Source organism: Populus trichocarpa, chromosome 14 (assembly GCF_000002775.5).
Source record: "Populus trichocarpa isolate Nisqually-1 chromosome 14, P.trichocarpa_v4.1, whole genome shotgun sequence".
NCBI classification, from domain to species: Eukaryota; Viridiplantae; Streptophyta; class Magnoliopsida; order Malpighiales; family Salicaceae; genus Populus; species Populus trichocarpa.
Window position 1 is genome coordinate 9,937,731 of NC_037298.2, and position 24,533 is coordinate 9,962,263.

At 33.7% G+C, this 24,533-nt stretch overlaps 4 protein-coding genes across 7 annotated transcripts; 2 read left to right on the forward strand and 2 right to left on the reverse strand.

Annotated features, from left to right (window-relative positions):
* Positions 1–5,117: 5,117 nt before the first annotated feature.
* On the forward strand, positions 5,118–12,120 carry LOC7466314 (sialyltransferase-like protein 1). Of its 2 annotated transcripts, none has more exons than XM_024585756.2 (11): positions 5,118–5,371; positions 5,476–5,567; positions 5,649–5,735; positions 5,830–5,907; positions 5,989–6,080; positions 6,177–6,378; positions 6,625–6,715; positions 7,647–7,705; positions 8,055–8,203; positions 10,921–11,002; positions 11,119–12,120. In XM_024585756.2, the coding sequence occupies exons 1-11, from the start codon at positions 5,269–5,271 to the stop codon at positions 11,509–11,511; spliced, it is 1,428 nt and encodes a 475-aa protein (XP_024441524.1). In that variant the 5' UTR covers positions 5,118–5,268; the 3' UTR covers positions 11,512–12,120. The 2 variants fall into 2 exon arrangements, with proteins under 2 accessions (XP_024441524.1, XP_024441525.1); XM_024585757.2 differs by having other exon boundaries at positions 5,479–5,567.
* Positions 12,121–12,230: 110 nt separating this feature from the next.
* Positions 12,231–13,601, forward strand: LOC7466315 (light-regulated protein 1, chloroplastic). Its single transcript, XM_052447205.1, has 2 exons — positions 12,231–12,886; positions 12,999–13,601. Exons 1-2 carry the CDS (start codon positions 12,705–12,707, stop codon positions 13,195–13,197), a joined length of 381 nt encoding a protein of 126 aa, XP_052303165.1. The 5' UTR covers positions 12,231–12,704; the 3' UTR covers positions 13,198–13,601.
* A 1,497-nt stretch (positions 13,602–15,098) lies between these two features.
* On the reverse strand, positions 15,099–15,969 carry LOC7466316 (protein PXR1). Its single transcript, XM_002321047.4, has one exon. It carries the CDS (start codon positions 15,815–15,817, stop codon positions 15,239–15,241), a length of 579 nt encoding a protein of 192 aa, XP_002321083.2. The 5' UTR covers positions 15,818–15,969; the 3' UTR covers positions 15,099–15,238.
* A 935-nt stretch (positions 15,970–16,904) lies between these two features.
* Positions 16,905–23,747, reverse strand: LOC7462009 (aspartokinase 2, chloroplastic). Of its 3 annotated transcripts, none has more exons than XM_024585784.2 (14): positions 23,492–23,747; positions 22,858–23,344; positions 22,691–22,773; positions 22,566–22,606; positions 22,202–22,356; positions 21,016–21,165; positions 20,786–20,881; positions 19,450–19,566; positions 18,941–19,060; positions 18,769–18,861; positions 18,555–18,677; positions 18,305–18,421; positions 17,677–17,739; positions 16,905–17,433 (listed from the first exon to the last, which is right to left on the reverse strand). In XM_024585784.2, the coding sequence occupies exons 2-14, from the start codon at positions 23,236–23,238 to the stop codon at positions 17,287–17,289; spliced, it is 1,686 nt and encodes a 561-aa protein (XP_024441552.2). In that variant the 5' UTR covers positions 23,239–23,344; positions 23,492–23,747; the 3' UTR covers positions 16,905–17,286. The 3 variants fall into 3 exon arrangements, with proteins under 3 accessions (XP_024441552.2, XP_024441554.2, XP_002321084.3); XM_024585786.2 differs by having other exon boundaries at positions 18,561–18,677; positions 22,858–23,348; XM_002321048.4 differs by having other exon boundaries at positions 22,858–23,348.
* Between the last annotated feature and the right edge of the window lie 786 nt (positions 23,748–24,533).

Below are 24,533 nucleotides of genomic sequence, written 5' to 3' on the forward strand. Positions count from 1 at the left end.
CAGTGTGTGCCTTTTACTATCCATTTGTGTTGTATGACCATTGAAAGGATCACACATGCCATTCAGTAGAACTCCTATTTGATATCAGTGAACCTCAAATCTTGGTGAGTGGCCGAATTCCACTCACAAAATTCGGAAATACTGCTTAGCGAGTGGGGTTCACAAGAGAGATAATCGCTCCACTTCCATAGCCAAAATGTTCAGGTGCTTTTTTATTATTAGAGATGACAAATCTTTAAATCTAGCAGGAGTAGCTTTTGTACGGATCATTGCGTGAATGCCTCAACATGCTCGAATTTTTCTTTGATAAACAGCATGCCCATATGGACTTCAAGCAAATGCACCAGGATAAGAGATAAATGGATATGGCTGTGTATGCTTCTCCGTGGGAAATACAACAGAAAATGCAGGTGTGGATACGTTAAATATTGAAGATTTAATACATGATAGTTGCGGACAAGATGATAAGAAAATATTTCAATATATTCTCCATTTTATTCTTAAGAATATAAGTACAAAAGAAATGTTATTAAGAGCAAATGTAAGCTGTTAAGATATGTGAAACTACATGTTAGTAATGAGTCACTCCTTTTTTATAATATTTTAAAGTTAAATGCACAAATTACTGAAAAAATATTAAGTAGTGAAAGCATTTTCAAAGCATCTCCAAAATAGTCCTCTTATTTATTAATTTTGGGTACTTGTGAGAAAAAGAAAGGTTAAATTTATAGTAACATGCTAAAACCATAGGATAAGAAAATAATATCTTTTTTATTCCCAAACAGTACCCTAAATAAAAGACCCCAAAACCAAGCCGAATATTTTATTTTATTTTCAACTGTGGCTGGACTGCAAGTCTCAGGCCTTTTAAGGAGTTTCTGGGCTCCGTATGGTTGGTGGGCATGGGCCTAGCCTGACAGGACTGAGAGTCTTATCTAAGAAGACAGAACTGGACTGGATTTTGTTAGGAGGTGGGTTCGATCGACCTCTTGACCTGGACTTACAAGGAACTTGGATCTTCCAAGGCAACTACTACAAGACAAGTTCTCTCTTCTTGTGCTTAAGCTAGTTGAATGTTAATTAGGGAGAAAATAGGACTGAAAATGTCAAAATATATCTTCACGGCTAAAGGAGTATATTCTTATTTAGAGTTATTTTTCTTTAGATCACACTGAGAGAGAGAGAAAAAAATACCCTATTTTTATCTCCCTCTCCCCTTGTATACTACTGGTGCTGCCATTTTCTTTGCATGGAAATGCTGAAGTGGAAAAGGGCTCCTCTTCTATATCACAGTCAATCAATTTTCCCGGTTACTCCAGGTCTTTTTTGTGACAGGTACCTATAGGCTGGGTGTGACGTGTCTTATCATTGCTTATATAGATTTTTCTAGCCATTTAATCCGTGTTTTATGTGATGGATTATAATTTGTTTTTTTTTTTGAAAAAATACTGGTTATGTAAGTAGTTTTTAACATAAAAATTTAAAGTATAAATTGAAAAGTTTATAAAATTATTTTATTAAATAAATTAATAGTTATTTATGTAAATAAACAGGAAGACAATAGTTAATAATAACAAAAAAAAATTAATAAAATTGAGAGATGAATGTAAACCAAGATATTTAATCAAATAAAATGAGATATCCACCTGATTGTGTTTACTGAACTTGTCTATTAAAATCAATAAAAGATAAATCCACAACCTAAAAAACTCATGACTTAAAAGATAAACACAAATAAAACTGACTAAATAAACTCATGCCTAAAAAAAAAACTATGTAAGGCCAAACACATTAACAATATTATTGAAAAATGAATATTTTTTTATTTTTAAAACTAAACTTCATTTGTATAAAACCCAAAAAAAACTAAATGAATTAGCATAACATCCTGAAAAATCAAACATAAACAAAATAACTCTAAAAAAATTAAATTAAAAAATGGGATGCAAAACTTGTGACTTAGATTATAAAACCGGGATAAATTCACAAAAAAGAAATTGAAGATAATTACAAAAATAATATTAAAAAAAAAAATACAGGGCGATAAGATCGTATGAAGCCAAATTTCTAACAAATCAAATGTTGAAAGATGAAATCAAGAAGAAAAAATCAATTACACAAAAGGATCTAAAAAATAAGGGTGAAAAAAACATTAATTAAAGGGCAACCAAAACTTTTTTTTGATAGACGCTGCGTAGCGGGTCGTAATTTTTCTTTCTAAAAAAAAAGCTTGAGTATACAAACTATTTTGATATGTTTGTTTTACATAATATAAATTATAAGTATAACCCGAAAAATTTATCCAAACTTCTAATAATCATTTATGTAAATAAATAAATAAAAATTGTTAATAATAACTAAAAGAGAAACTGAAAAATTGAGAGATAAACGTAAATCAAGATATTTGATATCATAAAATGAGACATTTACCCGTTTGTGTCCACTAAATTTATTCATTAAAATCAATAAAAGATATAAAAACTCATATGAAACAGAGTGAATAAAATAAAAGAAAAAAAATATTGATAGCAGAACATATAAGAAATATTATTTCAAAATAACTATTTTTCGTACAAAACAAAACTTGCTTGTATAGAGTAAAATAAAATTAAAAAATCAGCATAAATTAAACACAAAATAAAACAGCTTGCAAAACCCATTGTTTGGATAATAAGACGGAGACAAACTGATAGAAAAGGAATATGAAGGTAACCACAAAATATTTTTTAAAAAACAATGTAAAATGATAAAATCGCAAAATATAACAAGGAAAACAAGAATTTCTAACTGTATTAGCACTTAAAACTTTTGACCCGTGTCACTAAATTAGAAGCATTACAAATAAAAAAAAAACTGTGAAGTCCAATTCCAAATAAATCAAACACCGAAAGATGTATCCGGGAAAAAAAAAACAACCACATAAAAAAATTTAATTAAAAAATAAGGGTGAAAACCAAAATAAAAAATAAATTCAAGGGCATTTAAAAATTAAATTGTAGGGTTAAATCGAAAAGAAAAAAACAATTAACATAAGGAAAAAAAAATCAAAATAATGAAGGCTAAATTGAAAAAAAAAACATAAACTTTGATTGAATGATGAAATTGAATACTAATAAAACTTTAACAAAAGATCCAAGGGTAAAAAAGATAAATTAAAAGAATAAGGACCGAATTGGTAAAAATAATACATGATAAATTATAATTTAAAGACTGAATTGAAAGCATTAAAAAACATTTCTAAAAGGGTCAAGGATGAAAATAAGCAATAAAAAACATAAGGACTAAAATTGAAAAAGAAAAAGAAAAAAGGACAAGCATGTACTTTAACTGGAAGAGAGATTAAAGTAGGAAAAAGAAACGACCATCGGCGATCGACTGTTGTACCACCACCGACACGCTCCACACCTAAAGGAAGAGCACATGACGACACTTCTAGTGACACGAAGAAAGGCCATTTTTTGAACAAACAATAACATCACACATGTTGTCGAAAGAGCGTAATCACCACCAACACGTTGGCACTTGAAAAACATCCTTGAATGTATTGAAGTTATCTTATCTTATTTAATGGCAAAAAAATATTTTACTTATTTTTAAAGTTTGTGCAAAGTAAAAAAAGAAAAAACCTTTGGTTAACGAGTTTAAATTTCGTTGACCTTTGGGGTAGAAGAGTATTTCTGTAAACCATCTGGATGAAAAATCATAAATTAACTAGTTTTACAAGATGAAAGTTGTAATGACATATAATAAAAGTGTTGTCGATAACTTGGTATCAACAAAAATAGAAGAAACTCTGCTGAAATTTTCAAAAAAAAAATTTCCATAATCTTAGACATATTATTCAATACTTGACATTAGTAAAGAAATGTTTGAGATTTCATGACATTATAATTTGAAGATGTTACAATTTTTACTGTACAAAATAATATAAAAAGATAATAATACTCATGTTCAATATTTTAATAACCAATAGGTCAGTGTAAAAAGACCAATAAACCCCCGTATCCCAGCATTCTAACTTTTCCACCGAGGGATGCAAATGTAAATTTACTATAGCAATCCACAATAAATTGTATTTATTGCTACAATGAATTCACCACGCGTTTTAGAATTTTGTTTAATATAGAATATGCAAGCATAAGATGCAAGGTGGCAGCCACGTATTAAGAGTCTGTTTGTTTTTACGTTTTAAACGTACTTTTGAAAAAAAATTAATTTTTTATCTTATTTTTTTCTTTGCTTCAAAATAATTTTTTTTGGGTGTTTTCATATTGTTTTTATATGCTGATGTCAAAAATAATTTTGAAAAAAAATAAAAAAATATTATTTTAATGCATTTTTTTAGCAAAAAGACACTTTGAAAAATAATCGCAACTACATTCTTAAACATCTCATAAGACAAAACCGCTTTTAGATTAGATTAGAATAGCAACTCGCGAGATACTGTATGCCATACCAATTTTTATTTAACTTGAAAAAAATTTAAAAAATATTCGATTATCAGGTTAAATCCTGATTTATTTAATAATACGATAAAAAGTAGGTAACAACTTAAATAAATAAAGATCATCAATTACATCTATATATACTGAGTCCAGAGAAGTTAGGTTTAACAGTTTGTCAGAACCACATGCACCCATTAATATTGGATTATCATTATGTCTTTGATACTTTTTTAAACATGAAATTTAGACAAAAATAACATATATAAAATATGTTAATCCATCACTAATGATATTAAAGAGACTGCACCGAGGCTTGTGGCCCAGCGGTATTGGCAAGGTTTCCTTGCCTTTGCCTCCTAGGTTCGAGTCTTAGCGTGCACGCTTGTCACCCCCCGCGGTGTCTTACCTGCCTACTGGGCTTGTAGGGTATTCAGTGGGTCCGGGGATTAATTTTGATGCGCGTAAGCTGGCCCGGACACCCCGGGTTACCAAAAAAAAAAAAGAAAAAAAAAAGAGACTAATCTATGGATTTATTGATGAAAATCCACCAATCGGTATCACTAATCCCAAATATACAAGAGTTAAATCAACACACGAGACTAACTTATAATTAAACTAAGACTTGAGGGACTAAAGAATTACACTCTAGAAATATCCAATACACATACATACATGAAGAGGTGCGTTCAAAATGAAACGACATAGTTTGGTCACTAAAGCTTACTGGTGCCTGGCTATGGAGTCGTTTCCTCTCTGAATTCTCAGTTGAACGAAAAACAGTGAGAATCTTCAAGACTCGGCTATTTTTCAACCATAGAAAAAAATGAGAACTCTGAAGAACAAGAGAGCATCGATACTGCAATTGGTTTGCGTTGCTGCGTTTTTCTCTCTTGCTGTTTTCATCATTCAATCCTCTTTCTTCACTGGTAGCTTTTCTTCCTCTTCTTCTTTTCAAATTTCCATTCTTTTTTTTATCTTCTTGAATATTATTATATTAAACCCTAATGTGTATGTATACAAATAATAATAGCAGGTGATAATGGAAGCTCAGATCTCAATAAATACTTCAAAAAAGAAATTCAGATTTTGTCCGATTTCCAATCCTCTGTTAAGCAATGCGTGGTTAGCGTTTTTTTTTATTTCTTTAAAATTCGGATTGGTTCTGTTATTGTTAGATCTGAGATGATGATGATGATGATGTAGGCGAACAGAGGGTTTGGTCTAACAGCGAGTATAGTGGATCATTGCAAATTGATTCTTAAGTTTCCACAAGGCACTAACAGCACCTGGGTCTGCTTCCGCTTCTTTCTCTCAATTTTTTTATTACCTTGATTAACGTTAAAACCTGCTAAATTTCCTCTTCTTCTTCTTGTTGTCATCGCAGTACAATCAGCAATTTAAAAAATTTGAACCATTGGAGTATAATTACGATGTTTGTGACGCCATTCTGTTGTGGGAACAGGTTCTCGTTCTGTCGGTACCTGCTCTGTTCATTCTGCTTTATGGGAAATCATGAAACGCTAATCTATACTTAAATGTGCAGTATCGGAACATGACGACTGTGCTCACTAGGGAGTATCTAGATACTCGGCCTGATGGATGGTTGGATTATGCAGCTTTAAGAATTGCTCAATTGTATGATCTTTAGCTTATTTTTGTATTGTTGTTTCATTTTTTTGCAAATTCTGGCTGGAGGAGCTTTTTCTGATGGTTGTTTTTGTTCTATTCCAGGGGAGCTAAAAACTGCAGCAATCGAGCTCTTTGCGAGGATCATCTCAATGTGATTCTTCCTGCAAAGCCTCCCTTTCATCCCCGGCAGTTTCACACTTGTGCAGTTGTTGGAAACTCGGGAGATCTCCTGAAGACAGAGTTTGGAGCAGAGATTGATAGTCATGATGCTGTTATAAGGGACAATGAGGCTCCGGTTAATGAGGTAAATGGGAAATGCTAGAGTTTTTATTTTTTCAGGGGGGGGGGGGGGGGTTGTGAAGGATTGAATAGTTTCTTCAGTTTCATCCTTAAAGAAACTTTTCTTTCCCCTCTTGTGATTATATCCAAGTCAGTGGCATTGTTTCATCGTTTACTCTTTTATATGTTTTAACAATAATACACTATATGTGGCTTTCCCCACTTTATTCTTTTGATAAATTCTGATTTTGCATTTGCATATACTATGTAGAAATATGCCAAGCATGTTGGGCTAAAGAGGGATTTTCGCCTTGTGGTTCGGGGTGCTGCTGCTAACATGGTGAAGATCCTGAATGGATCGAGTAAGTTTTTGTCTTTTTCTGATGCTCCAAAAGAAACTGTTATCTCCAGAGGTTATTAGAAAATATTTTGACTTGTTATGCTTGGTTGGATTGTGCTTCTTATCTTGTTTTATGAGGGCATATGACTTTGATGCTCAACTGATTCATATTAATCACTACAGTCCTTTTTTCTGTAGTTGACGTTCTTGTTGGATTTGTATGTAAGACACAATCAGATGTGGGCAATGCCTCTTACTGTGGTTATGTTTCATAAGAAGCACACAGGATTTGCTTTGTACATAAATCCTTCAAACGCTTTCAATGAATGACTGAAATCTAGTTTATGCTAATTGGTTCATTAACTCTACAAAACCACAATGGCTTTGAGAACACAGGCTGAAGTCTCATGATTGCTTGCTGATGTAGGGTTGGGAAGAAAACAGCAATAGATCAGCAGAGTTAAAGCTAGAAACAAGTAGGACAGAAGTTGGAACTGGGAATTATAACTTATGGGGTTTAAGAAAATCTTTAGTTTCTGTAGTTTATGGGTGAAATATAATAATACAATGCCATTAAATTTCATTCGCAGCTTATTTATACTAGGTTTACATTAAAATATATGATTTGAACTTTGAAATTAACCATCAAATCCTAGCCATCCAAATATTTTTTAAAAGTCACATGATAGTTACATGAATCTTGACTAAAATAAAACATAAAGTGGAAATAAAACAAATAATTAAAAGCTCCTGTGTCACTCGCAAAAGAACAAAACATAATGTTTTCTTTTATTTTTCTCTTTTATTTTTCCTTAAGTGGAAGGAAGACAAATGTGGACAAGAGAAATTGCTTTGAGGATCACAGGAAAACCACATGCTATAAATCTCTTCTCCAGCTGTGTGTATTCTACACAATTTTAAAAGACAGTACTTATAGGCTTTTCCTACTGCAGCTGATGAGGTGCTTATAATCAAAAGTCAAACCCACAGAGACTTCAACGCAATGATAAAGGTAACAACCATCTCTGAAATCACTAATTTTGTCTATTTTCCATTTAATTAGATGGTTTCCATCTCAGTAGATGGCTAAGTGGATGAAACTGTTTCATATGTGTTCTCTGTAATGCTGGAATACTTAAATAAAGGTTAGCCAGCATCATTTATTAGATGACATTCATGTTCTCCAGAAACTTTAGATTGATTTCATTACTATCTTTTTCTTACTATATATATCTTTAAATTTGCATTATCAATTCCTTTTCACATGGAAATTTATTAATATATATTTTTTTTAATTGTGGGTGGTTACATGATCAAGACTGTGAACACATACTAACACATTTTTAATATTTTCACCTCAGCTTATTCCAAATCCTGTTTATCTTTTCCAAGGAATTGTGCTACGCAGAGGTGCCAAAGGAACCGGAATGAAAACTATTGAACTAGCACTTTCAATGTGTGACATTGTAGACATATATGGTTTCACTGTTGATCCAGGCTACACTGAATGGTAAGTTTAATTCCCAATTCTCTATTTTACTCATGCTGGTTAGTTTAGTTCTCATAGTCGTGTTCTTGGTAATTGCATGACTTGGGTCTGCATGATATGTTCTCAATAGTGCATCATGATATGTTCTCAATTGTGCATTGAGATCACAATGTCTCTTTTGTTCTTTCGCACCATTTTGCAATTCCATCATCACCCCCATTATCGTCTTCCATTTGTATTTCCTTAATAAAAAAATGGTTTTCCTGATATTTACATGATGCTAGTTTTTATGATACGTGCTTCGTCCATGATTTATTTTATTTTCTTTTACATAAATGAGTGAATACTAACATATAGGAGCCCTGTAAAAAATAGAGATACTAATATAGAAGAGACTATTTATCAATAATTTCAATTATATTTAGTTAGTTTCTGAATCTAGTTAATGATTTCTATATCATTTATAATTCTAATCTAATTCTTAAAATATATTTATTTGCTCAGACCACTTAAGTTCTTACCATATCATAAATGTAATATTTAATTGTAAATAATGTTTGTTTTTAGAAATATCTTTATACTCTATTATACCCGAGAATGTTTTGCATAAAATCATGATATATAGTTATATAAATAATAATATTTAATGTTTTTATAAATAATAAATAATCTCAAATTATACTAAACTTATCATATTTTTATTAGTATGGTGTCTCTACAACATAGTTTTGATAGCCTTAAAAATTCAAGTTTAACTTCATAATTTACTTTGTACACACTTTAATTGTCATTTTTCTTCCAATATAAATCCAAAATGTATATTACAAAAAAATCTTCATTGTCAACTATTTTAAGTTGATTTTTTGTTGCATTCTATTTAATTTATATAGTGTTCATTTGAGTTTTTTTCATAATTTTATGACCTTAGTTTCTCTTAATGGTTTAATAATTATCATTTATTTGTTAAGCATCCATATCACGTGATAAATGCAATTAAGCATAGTTTAATTCTTTATTATTTATTTTCTTAATCACATTTCTGAACATATTCTTATGTTTCATAACACATAAATCAGTCATATCTAATCTTTTCATGTCTTCTTGTCTTATTCTTTTGCTTATAAAAAAAACTCTATAAATTGACTAAAATCATTGTTATCATTGATTATTAAAAGTAGATTTTTTTTAAAATCTCTCTAATATAAAATCATTTATCTCTTTACTTCATTTGACTGGTTTTGTTCACCTTTATTAAAAAATACAATATTCTTTTCTTGGGCTTGATGAAAAAGATTAATTAATTTAAGCATTAAATATCTGCTACTCATTCCTCAAGTGTGAGCTTTTCAGATGTTTTGTTAACCTCTCTGTTCTTTTCAGAGGTTAACCTTGTGTCTTTTTATAATATATAAAAAATAACACTAATTGTTAATTAATATGTTTGCTTTTTTAAGATAGAGATAAAATTGTTATTCATAAATATCTTCCTCTCCCTAACTCTAATCTCCATCTTCATATCCATTTCTCCAAAGCAAGCTTGCACGAACATGTTGCCTTCAAAGTTTCATAATTTTGCATCACCCTTAATTTCTTCCAAAATCATTAGTTTATTTTTTTCTTTCTCAACATTGAATGATAGATTGACATCGATGATAATATCAACTTACAATATTCTAAAAAGAATAACATAATAAAAAAATATATACAAAAGAAAACTAAAAAAAAATGATATAATTTTTTTTTTCCTATTTGAGAAAATAAATATATGAAACCCAGTAATTGGTTAGTCTATTGTTAAATTATGCGTGTGTGAACCTCAATAAAAATTATTTTTATAAAAAAAATAATTTTTATGTTGAGAGTTTTGTTTGCAACAATGTAACATTTGTACTATGCCTGAAGGCAATGTAGGATGCTGAACGCTTCAGCCTCCTTCAATGAAACTCATTCCAAATACAGATGCCATCAAATTATTCTTAATCATGTTTTGTTTTTTGTTTTTCTTTTTATTTGAGAAGGTCTTCATTATGTTTCCATGCCCTTTAAAAAAAAAATCCAAGCTAATGTTCATTATTTTTCCTAGCAGTCATCTTAAATAGGCCTTTTGTTGATGCTAACTATTTATTTTTTATCGTGATGCTAACTACTTTAATAGTCTATGCTTATGTTTTTTAATTTATCCGGATCTAGTATGCAATTTTTATTTAATTGCCAAACATTCACATGTCCATAGAGAAAGAAACACTCGGGTGGTAAGAGTCTTTTTTTCCTTAAGTAATTAATGACTCCAAATATAAGAAAACCTATTTTATAGACAGAAATTTTTTAAATTCTTATTTTGTAATCAAATTGACGCATCGCTTTTGATACTAGCCAATCAAATATATTGTGGGCCATTTTTTTACACAAGGAACAAATTGTTAGTTATTTATTTTTACTTTAAGGAATTAGAAGGTATTTATATGCAATTGTCTTTAATTAATTGAAGATAGTGGTTTGACATCACAATTTGTTGAATTCTTAGTATTCCACGGTTTGTACATGGTAATTGGAACTTTACTCTTTTCAAATATCAAAACTCTCAAGACTTGTATACAAATCCTAATTTCTAAATACAAGCCCTTATTAGTACTCATAAAAATTTCAAATTATCCTGCATTATATATATAGAATATTTGTGATGTGATATTTCCTTTTGCTGTGTTTTGTGCTAACTATAATCTTTATATTTCTTATAGGACAAGATACTTCTCTACGCCTAGGAAAGGGCATAATCCACTTCAAGGACGAGCATATTACCAGCTCCTAGAGTGCCTTGGTGTATGGCTACTACCTTTTTCCCCTAGAAAAACGTTGTATCTCATCGATTCATCTTGATGATAGCTTATGCATTAAGCTATATATCTTGAATGTGTTTTATGGTTTATGCATTTCAGGTCATTAGGATCCACTCTCCCATGAGAGCCCAGAGGACACAAGACTGGTCAGATGTGCCAAGTCGAGAAATGATAAGCAGAGCTCATGCTGCGGCTTTGCGCTTAAAGAGGGGTCATGTTAATCAGGCTGCTGATTCGGGACAGTTTGGAAGTTGCAAGGTGTGGGGCAATGTGGACCCTGACAACAGTGGGCCTATCTCAGGATCTTCAGACATGAGTGATGTGAGGAGAAACTCAAATTACAGTAAATGGGAAGTTATGCCTTTTGGAAGTCTAAGAAAGGAAGCACAGGATCACTATGCTCAGATGGGAGGTGTGTCTCTGTACAAAATGGATGGCAACAGATTGGATGATTTAGTATGCGTCAGGCATTCCTTGAAATCCGAGGCATGAGCTATGTATTTTGTTGGTGCAAGGCAGTATTTTTTGAACCTCGGTTGAGAGCAGACCTCTACTGGGAGCCACCTTGGAACTGCAATGAAGATGTACGATTTGGAGATTGAATTTGTTGATTGAGCATTTTGTCTGATCACTTCATTGAAGGAATCTCACAGAATTTCATTTTCATACTGAATATTTCTGGAATCAGTGGCATTTTAGATTACTCAGCTTCATCGTCTGCAGAGGAGAGAGTTTTTACTGATTTAATGGTCAAATGCACGTTGGTTTGTGAGGATTCTTTCCTGAGGGAGTATGTATAGGCAGAGTTATCCAAATCCAGAAAATGTCGTAATGGGTCAAATATCCATAATTCCTTTGTTGGGATTGACATTTTTATTCTACAATGTAAGCTATGGTGGGTTCTAACCCAAAGTTTTGTGGAGCATCTCAAGAACGTATAACTTCTGTGGTTTGAACTGTACCTTTTTTCAATCTTTTTAACGAGTCCATATAGAGCTGAAATTTGTTATTAAAAAAAAAAACACGACTTGAGCAGCTGTTTTATAACGAATTTATATTGTATTATATATACTGTGGATGCTAATTGCCTGCTCTTGTTGATGGTGCTGTCTCTACTTTTTGTGTTACAGTATATTTTGCTAGGAGATGCCTTCCCTTTTTGCATTCCAATTGTAGTGTTTTTTTTTTTATAATTTTCATGGCAAAACTCTTTAGCGCATTGCATTGAGATTAACTTCATGTTTTTTTACACAGAATTCACTTATGAATTTTCCAATGAACACATTGAATTCTCCAAAAAGGCAATGCCCTTTTCTATTTAAGGGGATGCATTGTACAAGCAATTCTTACCTACAATCCTTTCTTTTTGGTTAAGCAAAAGAATTTATTCATCAAAAATGAAATTATAAAATTGTCCATAAAATAGCGAGAACCAATCAAGTCATCCTAACAAATGACTCGGCAGCATGCATATGTTTTTTTCCTAGCATGATTAGGAGAAATATCCTAAAGATTCGTAGAAAAATTACCTCCGAGGTGCTTGTCCAAAAACACACAATTATCTAGCTCTTGCGTATCTGCCCTATAAACTTGGAGGATAGTCGGAGTCTGTATGATCAGTGAAGTGAATTACCATATCCATATCCGTACACCACACCACACACTAATAATATTTATAAAGCAAAATGCAGGCAGCATTGTTCATTGCACCTCCTGTGCTGCCTTTGAAACCCTGTAAGAACTTATTCCAGCTGCAGACCTTTACACCCCCAAAGGCAGGTGCTTCTCTTGCTTCCCGTTCCTCTGCAATCAAAGCAACTACTGCAATCGCTGACACCACCACTGTTGATTGCAGTTCTGTGATCTCGTAAGTCATTTTTCGTTCAATCTTGAATTTTGTATCATAAATCTCTTCATCTCATTCAACTTCTTTGAGTTAGATAATCTACTACTCCTAAACAAAAGGGTTTGTTTCTCAGTGTGTTTCCAGCAGAGGCTTGTGAGATAATTGGTGGAGATGCCTGTTTGGCTGATATGTTTCCACAAGTACGGCTACAGGTTGAGGAGGCAAGAAATGAAGCAGCTCAAATTGCTTCAGATAACATTGAGAGAGTATATCTTGTGTACAACGATGCAAAGACGTACGTAACTGGGTTAAATATCGTTAGTTCTTGTTAAAGTCTTGCACTAAAGAACGTTCTAATCTATATGAACACGATCGTTTCTACAGGGTTTTTCGGCGCTGAGGCGTGTGACGATCTCGGGGGAGAATTCTGCGGGGCTGAATATCAGAGGGGAGTCTATTACAAGAGATTACAGGAACGTTGTCCAGAAAAACTAGGACGTTTTCTTTCTTCTTTTTCTGTATTTGAATGTATATATATTATAATAAATAGCCGCATGACCTTAGTTCATAATACATGCAAGTTTATATATATTTGTTTGTTGATAAGGCCTTTTCTCCTAGAGAAATCAATTTCAGTAATATCTATGACCTCTTGCATGCAAGTATGAAGAAGCTGATTGCTTGATGGTTATTACTTTTTCTTGAACGAATTTTGGGTTTGCAGAGTGTAACAAATTGTACCAGAAGAAGAAGAAGAAGAAGAAGAAGAAGAAAGTGTAAGAAATGGCGATTCAAGGCAAAAGAAAAAAGAAAAAAGAAAAAAGAAAAGGCTTGGATGGTCATTACGTGTTCCACCCATTGATAATAAGCATGGGTGATTAGTTAACAAACTTCCCATTGGAAATATTTGGAGTCCATTTCTGCACATAATAATTATATTTGTACAGTCTCGTATTTGTAATATGTAATTTCAAGTTATGTAATTGTTAATACGATTATATAATTGTTAATTTTAGGATCGTAGGATTAATCAAAGTACGCGTAAGCTGGCCCGGATATCCATATTAATAATAATAAAAAATATTCATTATGATTTGTCTTAATTCCAAGATAATTTGTCTTAATTCCAAGATAATCTTTTCGAATGTCGATTAAGTCATCCATATTTAAATTTGAAGTTAAAGATTAAAAAATAAACAATAAATTTTTGGATTCCAATGAATTTTTGCGTGAATTTTAAATTGGCCACGTGGTTTCTCTATTTTTTTCTAGTCCAAGCCTGATACCAGTTGTGCCCATTGTGCCCATCAGAATGTGGATGATGAAAGAAAAATTGACTCTCTGAAATATCACCGTGAACGCTCAGCAATAGCGTTTGCACTGATCAGTACCCCGGAGGGAGCGCCGATCCTGGTGGCGAGGAACTTGCGAGCTTGTACAGACAGCCATGCTGCAATCAACGAGATCTCAAAAACTGTAGGGAGGGAAATTACAGTAAGGGATTCAAACAGGTTTATCATTTTAGAGATGGGTTTTGCTCTTGCAGGGATTATTGGAATATTGACTGGGAATTGGGGAGTTTCATTTCCCTTTCTCAATGACCGCTCAAGCAATGGTACTTCTCAAGAAAGAGCGGATTCTTTTGGAGGGGAAACCCCCTCCTTGAATGCAGCCATGGAAAATTTTTCATCTCTATCAGGTTCCTATTCTCCATTCCTTGCAGCTTATCATGAACCAGAATAAATGAACTATACATATGAAGACACAGGATTTGCTATCTCTTGAATTGTATGGAAGGAAGTCAGAATTCAGAAAGCACCGATTCTACAACCGGATATCACGACTACAACTGATACCCTTTTCTGGGTGAATTCAGGGGCACTGGGCCCAAAAGCAACAAACTAAAAGCTACACAATAAAGGGGGAATTGAGAACCAGCAGCACGGAGATCAGCCCACAGTTTTCCAACCAAGTCCTGGCCTCCCTGTATAATTGTTCTTGTTCTTGATGCTGCCTTCTTTGACAAATAGTCTCATGTCACGTAATTTTGTTAAACCAGAAAATGCAAGATGGGTTAACTTGCCACCCTCATTCTCAAGGGCAAGAAACATTGTAGATACAATCGTATACAGAACTCTGTCATCCCCCAAATGAAAAGAAAATATGTATCTTCATTCTCCATGTTTTTTTTTTAGCAAGCAAGAATTCTATTTTGTGGTGCCATTTCCAAATCTTAAAGGATACAGTAAGCATTCCCATTCACTGCCCACAATAGAATTGAACACCAAAACTATTAAAAAAAATCTTGCTTTAAATCCAAGATAAATTAAATAGTAAGAAGAGATTTAACATAAAAACGCAGGAAAAAAAACACTAATCCTCGTTAGAATTCTTCCTTTTCTTGTTAACAAGATCATCGGGAACAACCTTAAGCAACTTCCTATCCTTAGACTTGGCAATCTTCTTGAGAGTTTTTGGATTAGTAATCTTCTGCAACTTGGTACCAGACTTCAATATATTCTCCTGCTTCCTCTTCTCTCTCTCTTCTCTCATCTTTCTCTTCTCCACTTTATTCTTCCTAATCTCCTCCTTCAGCTCATTCTTCCTCTCTCTGTACGCTTTCTTTATCTCTTTCTCTCTTTCCCTCTCCTCGTATCTCGTGCCCCTCTTACTCACTTGCTTCGCCGACGCTCTCTGTTTCCTCGGTTGCTTCCACTTGCGTCCCGACACCTTCCCTGCTATCACCCCATCGTATGTCGGCTTTCCCACGGCAACCGGCTTGTCTGGGTTATCCGATGAAGGTATAGCCGTTCGCTTTGCCGCTGGTGCGTCAATCTCCATCGATGCATCAGTGGTTGCGGTTAATTGAAGTGCTTCTTCTTCGCGTTTACGCTTGTAAGTTTTGCCACCAAAGCCTTCGTCAAGGCGACGGAAGTCGATCGTGCAAGCCATGGCTGCTGGGGTTTTATTTCCTGAAACCCTAATGAGAAAATGACGTGTTTTGATTTTATAATGCGCTGGCCAGGTTACGGGTTTGGATTTTTATACAGCGGTGCGGGTTCGGGTTGCAGAAACGAATCCTAGGCGGTGCTCGTCTATAAATTAAAAGGTTGTTCCTCCCACATACATTTTATTTTGCTATTACCAAGTTGTATTTTGAGAACTAAATTTCAAAGTTATTAAACTTTATTCAGGGGTAATCCAGCTAAGGGATCGAGTTTTAGATCATACTGGTTAATTTAAAAAAATAAAAAATATATTTAAAATTTTAATATTTCATATAATTTTTTTTTAAAATAATACGTGTAAATATAAATTATATAAAAAAATAAGATTTAAAGTGTAATATAGTTATCCCACATCAAAAAATTAAAAAGCAATTTGTATACATATAGGTTATATATAATTATTTCATATTTAAAAGTTAAGATATATATATATATTTCACTTTAAAAGGATAAAAGACAATCTATGTGAATGTAAATTATAAAAAAATATATGAAGCTAAGTATTCATAAATTAATTTTATATTTTTGGGTTTTATTAAAAAAATTATAAAAAAAAAACTGAATCTTACCTGGGTTACATCAGGTTTTAAGCTGACCTCGCAGATTGCTCATATTTAATAGGGCCAGTTGCAAGGTCAGGTTTTTACTTATTTAAAACTCGATCAAGGCATCATATCGCTCGAATCCAGAGTCAATCTTTCAGATCAGATCGAGTTTCATAATACTACTAAATTCTATTAGAATATTTTTTTAATTATTAAAAATCAGAACTATTTAAATTTAAAGTCTGTATTGTAATACTTGAACAAGAAAAAAAAAAGGTTATGATATCAAATGTGTATTTAGTAATGCAATACATGATAAAATGATATTTTTTTAATTTTTTATATCAACATATCATAACAATTAAAAAAACCTTAAAAAACATCAATTTAATTTTTTTAATACAAAAAATCTACTTAAAAAACACCATGACAATCCGATTACATCATAAATACAAACACTTTCAAATTTGATAACCAACAACCCAATTCATTGGAACAATTTGATAAGTATTGATTTTTAAAAAATATATATATACATACAACAATGGCCCAAAGGTTAGATCAAAGTGAATAGGTTATAAAAAATAATTTCTCATACTTGAGAAATAACTTTTTTATTCTCTCTTCCTTGTGCCTCTCTTAAAAATTATCACTTAAAATTTCTCCACATAATCAGTGTTGATAAACTACAAAGATTAGTAAATAACTACTCAATTACACGATGAGATGGCTGTATCAAAAGCAATAAATTCCAGGATGCCGTGAGTGTAGATGCGGTGCCTATCTTTGGACCAGAAAACAAAAACACAAACGTACCAGACAAATCAACCACCATTACCAGCTAAGATCTTGCTGCTAAGAACTTAAATTACTCTTCACTTCGAAGCTGAACTGAACCATTATCAGATACACACTTCCCATCTAATTCAGAGACGTCGCTTTCAAAGAAAGCTGAGTGGAGACTCCTGACACACTGCTCTGCTTCATCATCATTCACAATTAATGAGATGTTAACCTGGTAAGTGAAAGCCAAAGGTGAGTTACTTGTCGTGACAGTCAACAAATTGCTAAGAAGCATCCGAGCCCCAGGAATAGTGAGCACCCCAAGATAAGGAGCCATCTGGATCCTTCTAAGGCATATAGCGTCCATGAAGGGTGCTCACAAAAGCCTATTCTCGGGTCCGAAGCTGTAGAGTTCCATACATGGTACATACTGAAAATAAGGCATGCAGGGGAAACCATAGTATAGGTGTGATACCTTTGAAGCACCCTGTGATATCATCTGAACGTTGATTCCTTTGATATGAAGAACATTGAAGACCTGCCATAACATATATCCGGTAAATGAACAAGAAATGAATGAGCAAATAAATAGACAGATGAGCTTAAAATCCTTCACCACAACAGTCCCAACAGTGATGGAAAATATATTGGGAAAACAGTTGTTGCATAACACTATGCTTAAATATAATACTCAGGTCTCCCTTGAAACTTCCTTCCAGGTCGTAAGATTCCTGCTAAGCTCTGGTTTTGAAAATAGTGAGTATGACTGAAAAGCTTTTTTATAAAAATTTATCCCACAAGGTCATCATTTTGAAGTTGCAGCTGGTCCTCGTTCAATCAAGATGGAAGGTTTTATCAATGAAAACACAGCATTTACCATGATCCACTAACCTAACATGTTAGTTTCTGGAGAGTGCAAGGAACAAAAACTAAAAGTTCCTACAGAAGAGACAGGATTCTCATCACTAAACAAAAGTAATATAGATGATTAGATTTTGTAGTTAGGGACTAGGGAGGAAAAAAGCGATGCCTTTTTTCACCCAAAGAAGAAACAAGTTCTCAGAAAACCAGTCTTAACTAATAAGAAAAGTGCAATGGATCACCTTCTCTAATATCAGAGAGGACCTCTGGACATTCCCAATGAGAGAGATTATTGATCTATGCTGCAGGAGATTGACTACAGCAATTTTCTCAAGCTCTTCCACAACATGGTCGAGTTCCTGTTAAAGGAAGGTACATCAACAGATGAGATCGAATGCCAAAAGTAGACATGAATAAAATATCCTGCTGGAAAATAAATACCAAAACACAGACTGTAAAAAAACAAATCATAACAAATAAAAGATGCCATACGCTTGCCTGCTGAATCAGCTCTCTACTCCAAAGCTTTGATGGATCGAGTGTCAAGGAGATGCTGACTTCGCTAGTAGCCACAACATCTACTGATATTCCTAAATCTTCAAAGATCGAAAACACCTAAATGGACAAAATTTAATAGGGATAAGAAAATTGAAACATCTGGGATAAATGGGGGTAAGAGGATTAGAAACAGATTTTAGCTGCGAACCTTAGCAAGAAAACCAAATTGGCCAAGCATGCGGGTGCTAACAATATCCAACATAGTAACATTCCGTTTCATAACAATGCTAGTTAGAACTGCCTGTAATTAGGACAAAGAAAAGAATAATTTTATTTTAAGTTCTTCACATTGCAATCATTTAGCATCATCTAATACAAACCTTACTCATATCTCGTGTCCTGGTGATGAGAGTCCCAGGAGCATTTGAATTGTAAGAATTTTTAACCCTAACTGGAATATCACCCTCCCTAGCAGGTCTCATGGATTGTGGATGCAAGACCTGCAGAAAGGTACAAATAAAAAGGTTAGAGAAGACATGGTTACTTTGGCCGTTTGCTCATGTTAACATTTGGAGCTTCATAAATAGACTAGTTATTACTTGTTATTAAACTACAGCTTGACTGTGATCAATAAAGTAACTAGTGAAAAGCATGCAAATTCAGGGGGGGAAATTGTATGGTTAGGAAGCTTGTCAACAATAACCAAATTCAGGTCATTTAAAAAAAATATTAAAAAAAAAAAAACAAGGAAAGGGAAAGGAAGTGTAAAGATTCATTACTCGCGTATGGTTTGTACAAGACATTTAAATTTTAATCATAAATCAACCATGCAAGAATTGTAAGTTTCACACTCATGCTCGACTATGTCACAACCATAAAATTATGATACCTGAGCACCAAAATATGCTAGTTCCGCTGCCTCATCAAATGTCAAGTATGGCACAGGTTCAGCATGTGGATATATATTAGGATCACATGTCAAAACACCATCAACATCCTTCCACACCTACAGTAGATTTTTTTAAAAAAAATTATTAGTCTGATTTCAATTGAAAAATGGAATTTCTACAGAAATGCACTCGATAAACTTTTATGAACTTCAGCACAGTTCTATATTTTCTAGAAAAAGCAATTTCTTGCATGCTTACATTTCATTAATAAATGCACTCATGGATGAAGAAAGAGATTTGCAAAAAATCAGAAGAAAGAAGAATATTGCCAAGCAAGTACACACAGTTGAAACACAACTATCTTTTCACAATATCTGTATGGATTAGGGAGAAACAGTGAATATTAGTTCCTAGTTGGATTCTCTCCCTCTTTTTCTCCATTTTCCTCTCTCTTTCACTTTCTTTCATAATTTTGAAGTATTCTTTAGATCTGGGTTTCCTATCCTTCAGCTCGTATCTGAGTTTGCTACCTTTTCTCCTTCTCTTGCCTGCAAAAAACCATCTTTGTTGTCCATTTGGGTTTGCTGGAGGTAGTGATGCTTTGACAATTTGACTGGTAGTGGTGTGGCAGTGAAGCTGGCGGAGTCTCAGGTTGTGGTGGCGGAGGTGGTGAGATATCTTCCTTGTTTTACTGGATATGATGCTTTAGGCAACGGTCATGGTGGTTTGAGTGGTCGTGTTTGTGGTTTGGGAGTGGTGTTGTTGGTTAGATTGGTAGTTTTATGGTTTTCAAGGGCTAGATTATGGGGACATAGTTGTTGGTATTGACTACCTGCAAAGGGTTGTGTAGGTTTATTGGGGTTTGTGTTTGCTGGTAGATTAGGCTGTAGTATTAAGGCTCTAGTGATCTTGGTGATGAATATGATGGCAGTGTTGTTGGTTTGAGCAGATGATTATATTGGAGTTTTAGCAAAGCTAGAGCTAGTGGAGATAAGGCTGAGAAGTAATGAAAAACGGGGGTAATGACGGTGGCAGGAGTTTTTTGTGGAGGAAAAATATGAATATCTTGCTTCTTGCTACTATTTCATGTGGCAGCCACCAGAGTCTATTCTTGGGTCTTAGAACAGTGTTGTAATGGTGCTCAGGTTTTGCACCGGATCTTGTGTTTGTAACAGTCATCTTGCTTACTTCAGCTTTATATATTATTTCAACTTTGACTTCGAAAACAAACAATGACTTAAAATTGACTCGGTTTGTGGTATTTGGGAGGGGAAATTATGGCAAAATTCCTTGGAGCTGTGCTATCTATTGCGAACTTCCAGTGTCTGCAGTTACCTGAATCTCGCGCAAACCTAATGCTTTTCCAATTGTTGTGGCCGTCAAATCACTGCCACCACGGCCTAATGTAGTAATCGCACAAGATCGCCAGCCCTGCAATTAGAAATATCAAAAAAGGAAAAAAAAAAAAAAACATATATCAATGAAGCTTTCCATAAACTCTCTCCTATAAGGAGTTCATTAACTTCACAAACAAGGTGTCCCGAGCAATTAGTTGGTGGAAAGACCTTTCCAAGGAAGCCGGTAACAATGGGAATTGCAGTATCTCTAATCCAATCTCCATGCAAACTCTGTGCCACAGCTGGATAAGTTGCTTCTAGAATGTCTGCATTCGTGAAGTCATCTGTGGTGATAAAACCAATTTTGAAAGCATCATACTGCAAAAAAGGAGGGAAATACAATACATTATAATGCTGTTATCAGGGATAGTGTTCATTTCACAGTAAAAATCCCAAAATAGTAACACAATGGGTGCACTTTATTGTTATTAAGAAAATGACTGCAGTACTGCAATGCACTTTTTATCTTCACTTTCTCCATCTAAAAGACATCAAATCTTCATTAGAAAGATACTATGGATATAATCTCATCTTTGATCCAACTGTCGTCCGTGTATTAACAATCTGGACATTTTACATGAAGTAAAATTACCATTCTGAATTGCTCAGAAGAGATGTTGAGCAGCTTTGAGCAATAGCTTCATTCCTCATTGGAGGTCTTTTTCTTGATTACTACCAAGTACAGTTGTTCCGTTAAACAAAAACTATAAAAGGTTTAGAAACTGTATTAAAACTTAATAACTGAAGTTGAAAGACATATGACATAGCAAACCCTTGAAACTTTTAATTGCTCACACAATTGATCAACATTTTTTTCCTTTGTGTCACAATATGACACAACCGTGATTGGTAATTTATTGTATTGGATTGAGAATTCACAGTAAACACATGATTGTTAAAGCCTATCCTACCATATAGTCAACGTCATTAACTGAGAAAATCTTAAATTTAAAAAATTAGCTGGTCATGCAGCCCCTTTATTTATGATAGATAATGCCATCCGTTTGATCCATAAAACATAAAAAATTTCTACCAAGCTGTCTGTCCGTCTCCCTCCTCTCCCTGTGTTCTCTATCCAAAATCTAATAAGATTATGTTTGTAATTGATAGAAAGTGGAATAAAGTATAATCAGATCCCGAACAAATTTTTCTGCTACTGTTCAGTGGCTGAGTGATTAGTGGGTAAAAAATTATAGCAAATGGGTATCAACGGGTGTTTGATTTAATAAATCATGGTGCCGTTGTGGATATGTGGACTGAATAAGCAGCTCACGGAGAAATCTAAGAATCAGATTAAGATGGTTTTTTTTTAAAAAAAAAAAAAAACAGAGAAAGAAGAAAGACAACCACTTACTTGGCGAGCTTTTGCACCGATTTTATTCATATATGCTGCAAAAATCCTCGTGGACATGCACTCCCCAAATGAAACCAGGTAGTCTTTTGTGCGTGGAGTCAGCTCTTTCATCATAGCAATTCCCTTCAAAAGCTGCTCTAATTCCTCCAGGTGTTCTGCAAAAGGAGTATGTATAAGAGGTTTCCCCTTGTCCATGAGATGAAGAGCCGATACAGGAAATTGCACAAGTCCTAGCATCGTTGGCTTTGTAATGAGACAAACAGTTTCATTCTATATTGTAAATTACAGAACACATCAATGCATATATATTACTAAAAAGTAGAGGAACTTGCATAAGCCTTCTCGGCTGCGAATAGATACTCACTAGCAATAACCGACTCGTCTACTCCCAATTCCTTCGCAGTCCTGATAAGATAGAACAACTTCAATTGAATTTTATGGCTCCGGGAACAAAATAAAAATAAAAAGAAAGAGGAGTAGAATCCTCACAGGAGATGCAATTCCTTAATGATAATGAGCTCTTCAATACTGTCTACATTGGTAACACCACAACTAACAGCCTTTTCTCCAGCCTATAATTAAGTTGACAATTATAACTCCTTCTTGGCCCCGGAAAAAAAAACAGAGACAGGAAAGCAAAGTGAAAGCAGTCATACCAGCAAAAGTTTGTTAGTTGTCTTTCCCATGGCAGAGAGAACAATGACAGGCCTCTCGTTTCGAAAGCTAAGAATAAGTTCAGCCACCTCTCTCATCCTCTCGGCAGAGGCCAGCGAAGAACCACCGAACTTCATCACACATGTTAGCTGCGTCTCGGCTTGATTATCGGTTTTGTTCATTTCAAGTACATCAACACTGGCTGCCTCACAACTCACTTTCAAAACCCTATTACTTCTAGACAGTGCCAAATTTGTAGCCTCTGAATTATAATTAACCATCTGGACGCGTAAAGATTGGCAATGCATTTTATTCATCCTCTTGGAGAAAACAGGGGAGGGAGCAGCTTGAAGAGTAGCAGAAAAATGTAGTGTGTTTGCCATAATGTATTATTCCAAATATGCTCTTCGATCAAATGTTTTTTCGAGTCGACAAATCAAAGAATTTTCTCAGTTAATTGAGAGATTAATATTCAGCAACTCTATCAATCTATCTACAAAAAAAAAAAAAAAAAAAAAAAACAAACAACAAACAACAAACTCTTTACCAAACCATTGAGACAATGGTAGCAGAGAAACGGATTAACAATTGAAACAGTGAAAAAATCAATAACGATATGAGCAAAGGAGCAAGTACCTTCGTGAGAGAGAAGCCTCGTGAAGAGAGGGAAAGGCAGCAGGAGGACTAAAAATGAAGAAAAAACGGGTGGATTCCTTCAGAGATCCAGAGAAGCTGTGCAAACAAAAACAAGAAAGCTTCGAGGCTCTGAAGGGACGCGAGAGGCAGAAAAAAAGGTGAACAAGCACGGCGGCCCCTCTCCGTCCTTCCCTCTCTTTCTCTCTGATTTCCTCTTTCCTTATATGCAATAATGCTCCATTCAAAAACGAGTTTTTCGGCATGTTGTTTCGCTTTCTATTAGCTTGGGGAATGTTCTTTTTCCGTTTTTAATTGGTAAGTTATTATTTAGGTACTTGGTTTTCAACGTTATTGTAACTCCATGCTTCAAGTTGGAAACTTTATAAATTAGTCCTTCTGACTCATTTTGATTTTTCTCTAAACCTCCACTAACTTTTTTTTTTTTGTAATTGTTTTATAATATCTGTGTGTTGTGACTAAGTTAGTTAGCATGAGTGCAATCCAAAAGAAAGTTTTCTAAAATTAATTTAATTTAATTTTGCTTAAAATTAATGTTTTTTTTATGTTTATGAATCGTTTTGATGTGTTGATGTTAAAAATAAGTTTTTTAAAAAATATTTTTTTTTGATGCATTTCTGAGCAAAATTTTTTTTGAAAAGCAACCGCAACCACAACCACGTTTTCAAATACCATTTTAGTCAAAGATTGTGAGTTTGATTCTTTTTGAGAATAACTTTGTGTTTCATGCTACACATGACTTGTTGTCTATGTATTTTTTTTATATAAAAAAAATGGATGTACAATGGTTCACTCCTTTTAAAAAGAAGAAAAATAATGGTCTAGACAGGTGTCTTAAACCCCATATGTGTAGGCTTTGTTGCAACAGGCCTAACCACACTGGCCCACTCAAGCATGTGTGTCTTGGCCTTTTTTTTTGTCATTTGGTTTTTTTATCTTTTATTTTTTTAATTTCATCCTTCAATGTGGTGTTTTTATTAAATTTGATCCTTTAGTATTGGGTTGATAGTAAATTAATTTTTAT

Bases quoted from the DNA above. Each gene is read 5' to 3' on its own strand.
- LOC7466315 (XM_052447205.1), top strand. From the start codon at position 12,705: ATGCAGGCAGCATTGTTCATTGCACCTCCTGTGCTGCCTTTGAAACCC. The intron at 12,887-12,998 runs GTAAGTCATTTT...TTTGTTTCTCAG, and splicing joins GATTGCAGTTCTGTGATCTC to TGTGTTTCCAGCAGAGGCTT.
- LOC7466314 (XM_024585756.2), top strand. From the start codon at position 5,269: ATGAGAACTCTGAAGAACAAGAGAGCATCGATACTGCAATTGGTTTGC. The intron at 7,706-8,054 runs GTAACAACCATC...TTTTCACCTCAG, and splicing joins ACTTCAACGCAATGATAAAG to CTTATTCCAAATCCTGTTTA. The intron at 11,003-11,118 runs GTATGGCTACTA...TATGCATTTCAG, and splicing joins AGCTCCTAGAGTGCCTTGGT to GTCATTAGGATCCACTCTCC.
- LOC7466316 (XM_002321047.4), bottom strand. From the start codon at position 15,817: ATGGCTTGCACGATCGACTTCCGTCGCCTTGACGAAGGCTTTGGTGGC.
- LOC7462009 (XM_024585784.2), bottom strand. From the start codon at position 23,238: ATGGCAAACACACTACATTTTTCTGCTACTCTTCAAGCTGCTCCCTCC. The intron at 22,357-22,565 runs GTGAGTATCTAT...CTCCTTTTGCAG, and splicing joins AGACGAGTCGGTTATTGCTA to AACACCTGGAGGAATTAGAG. The intron at 20,882-21,015 runs GTCTTTCCACCA...TTCTAATTGCAG, and splicing joins TTACCGGCTTCCTTGGAAAG to GGCTGGCGATCTTGTGCGAT.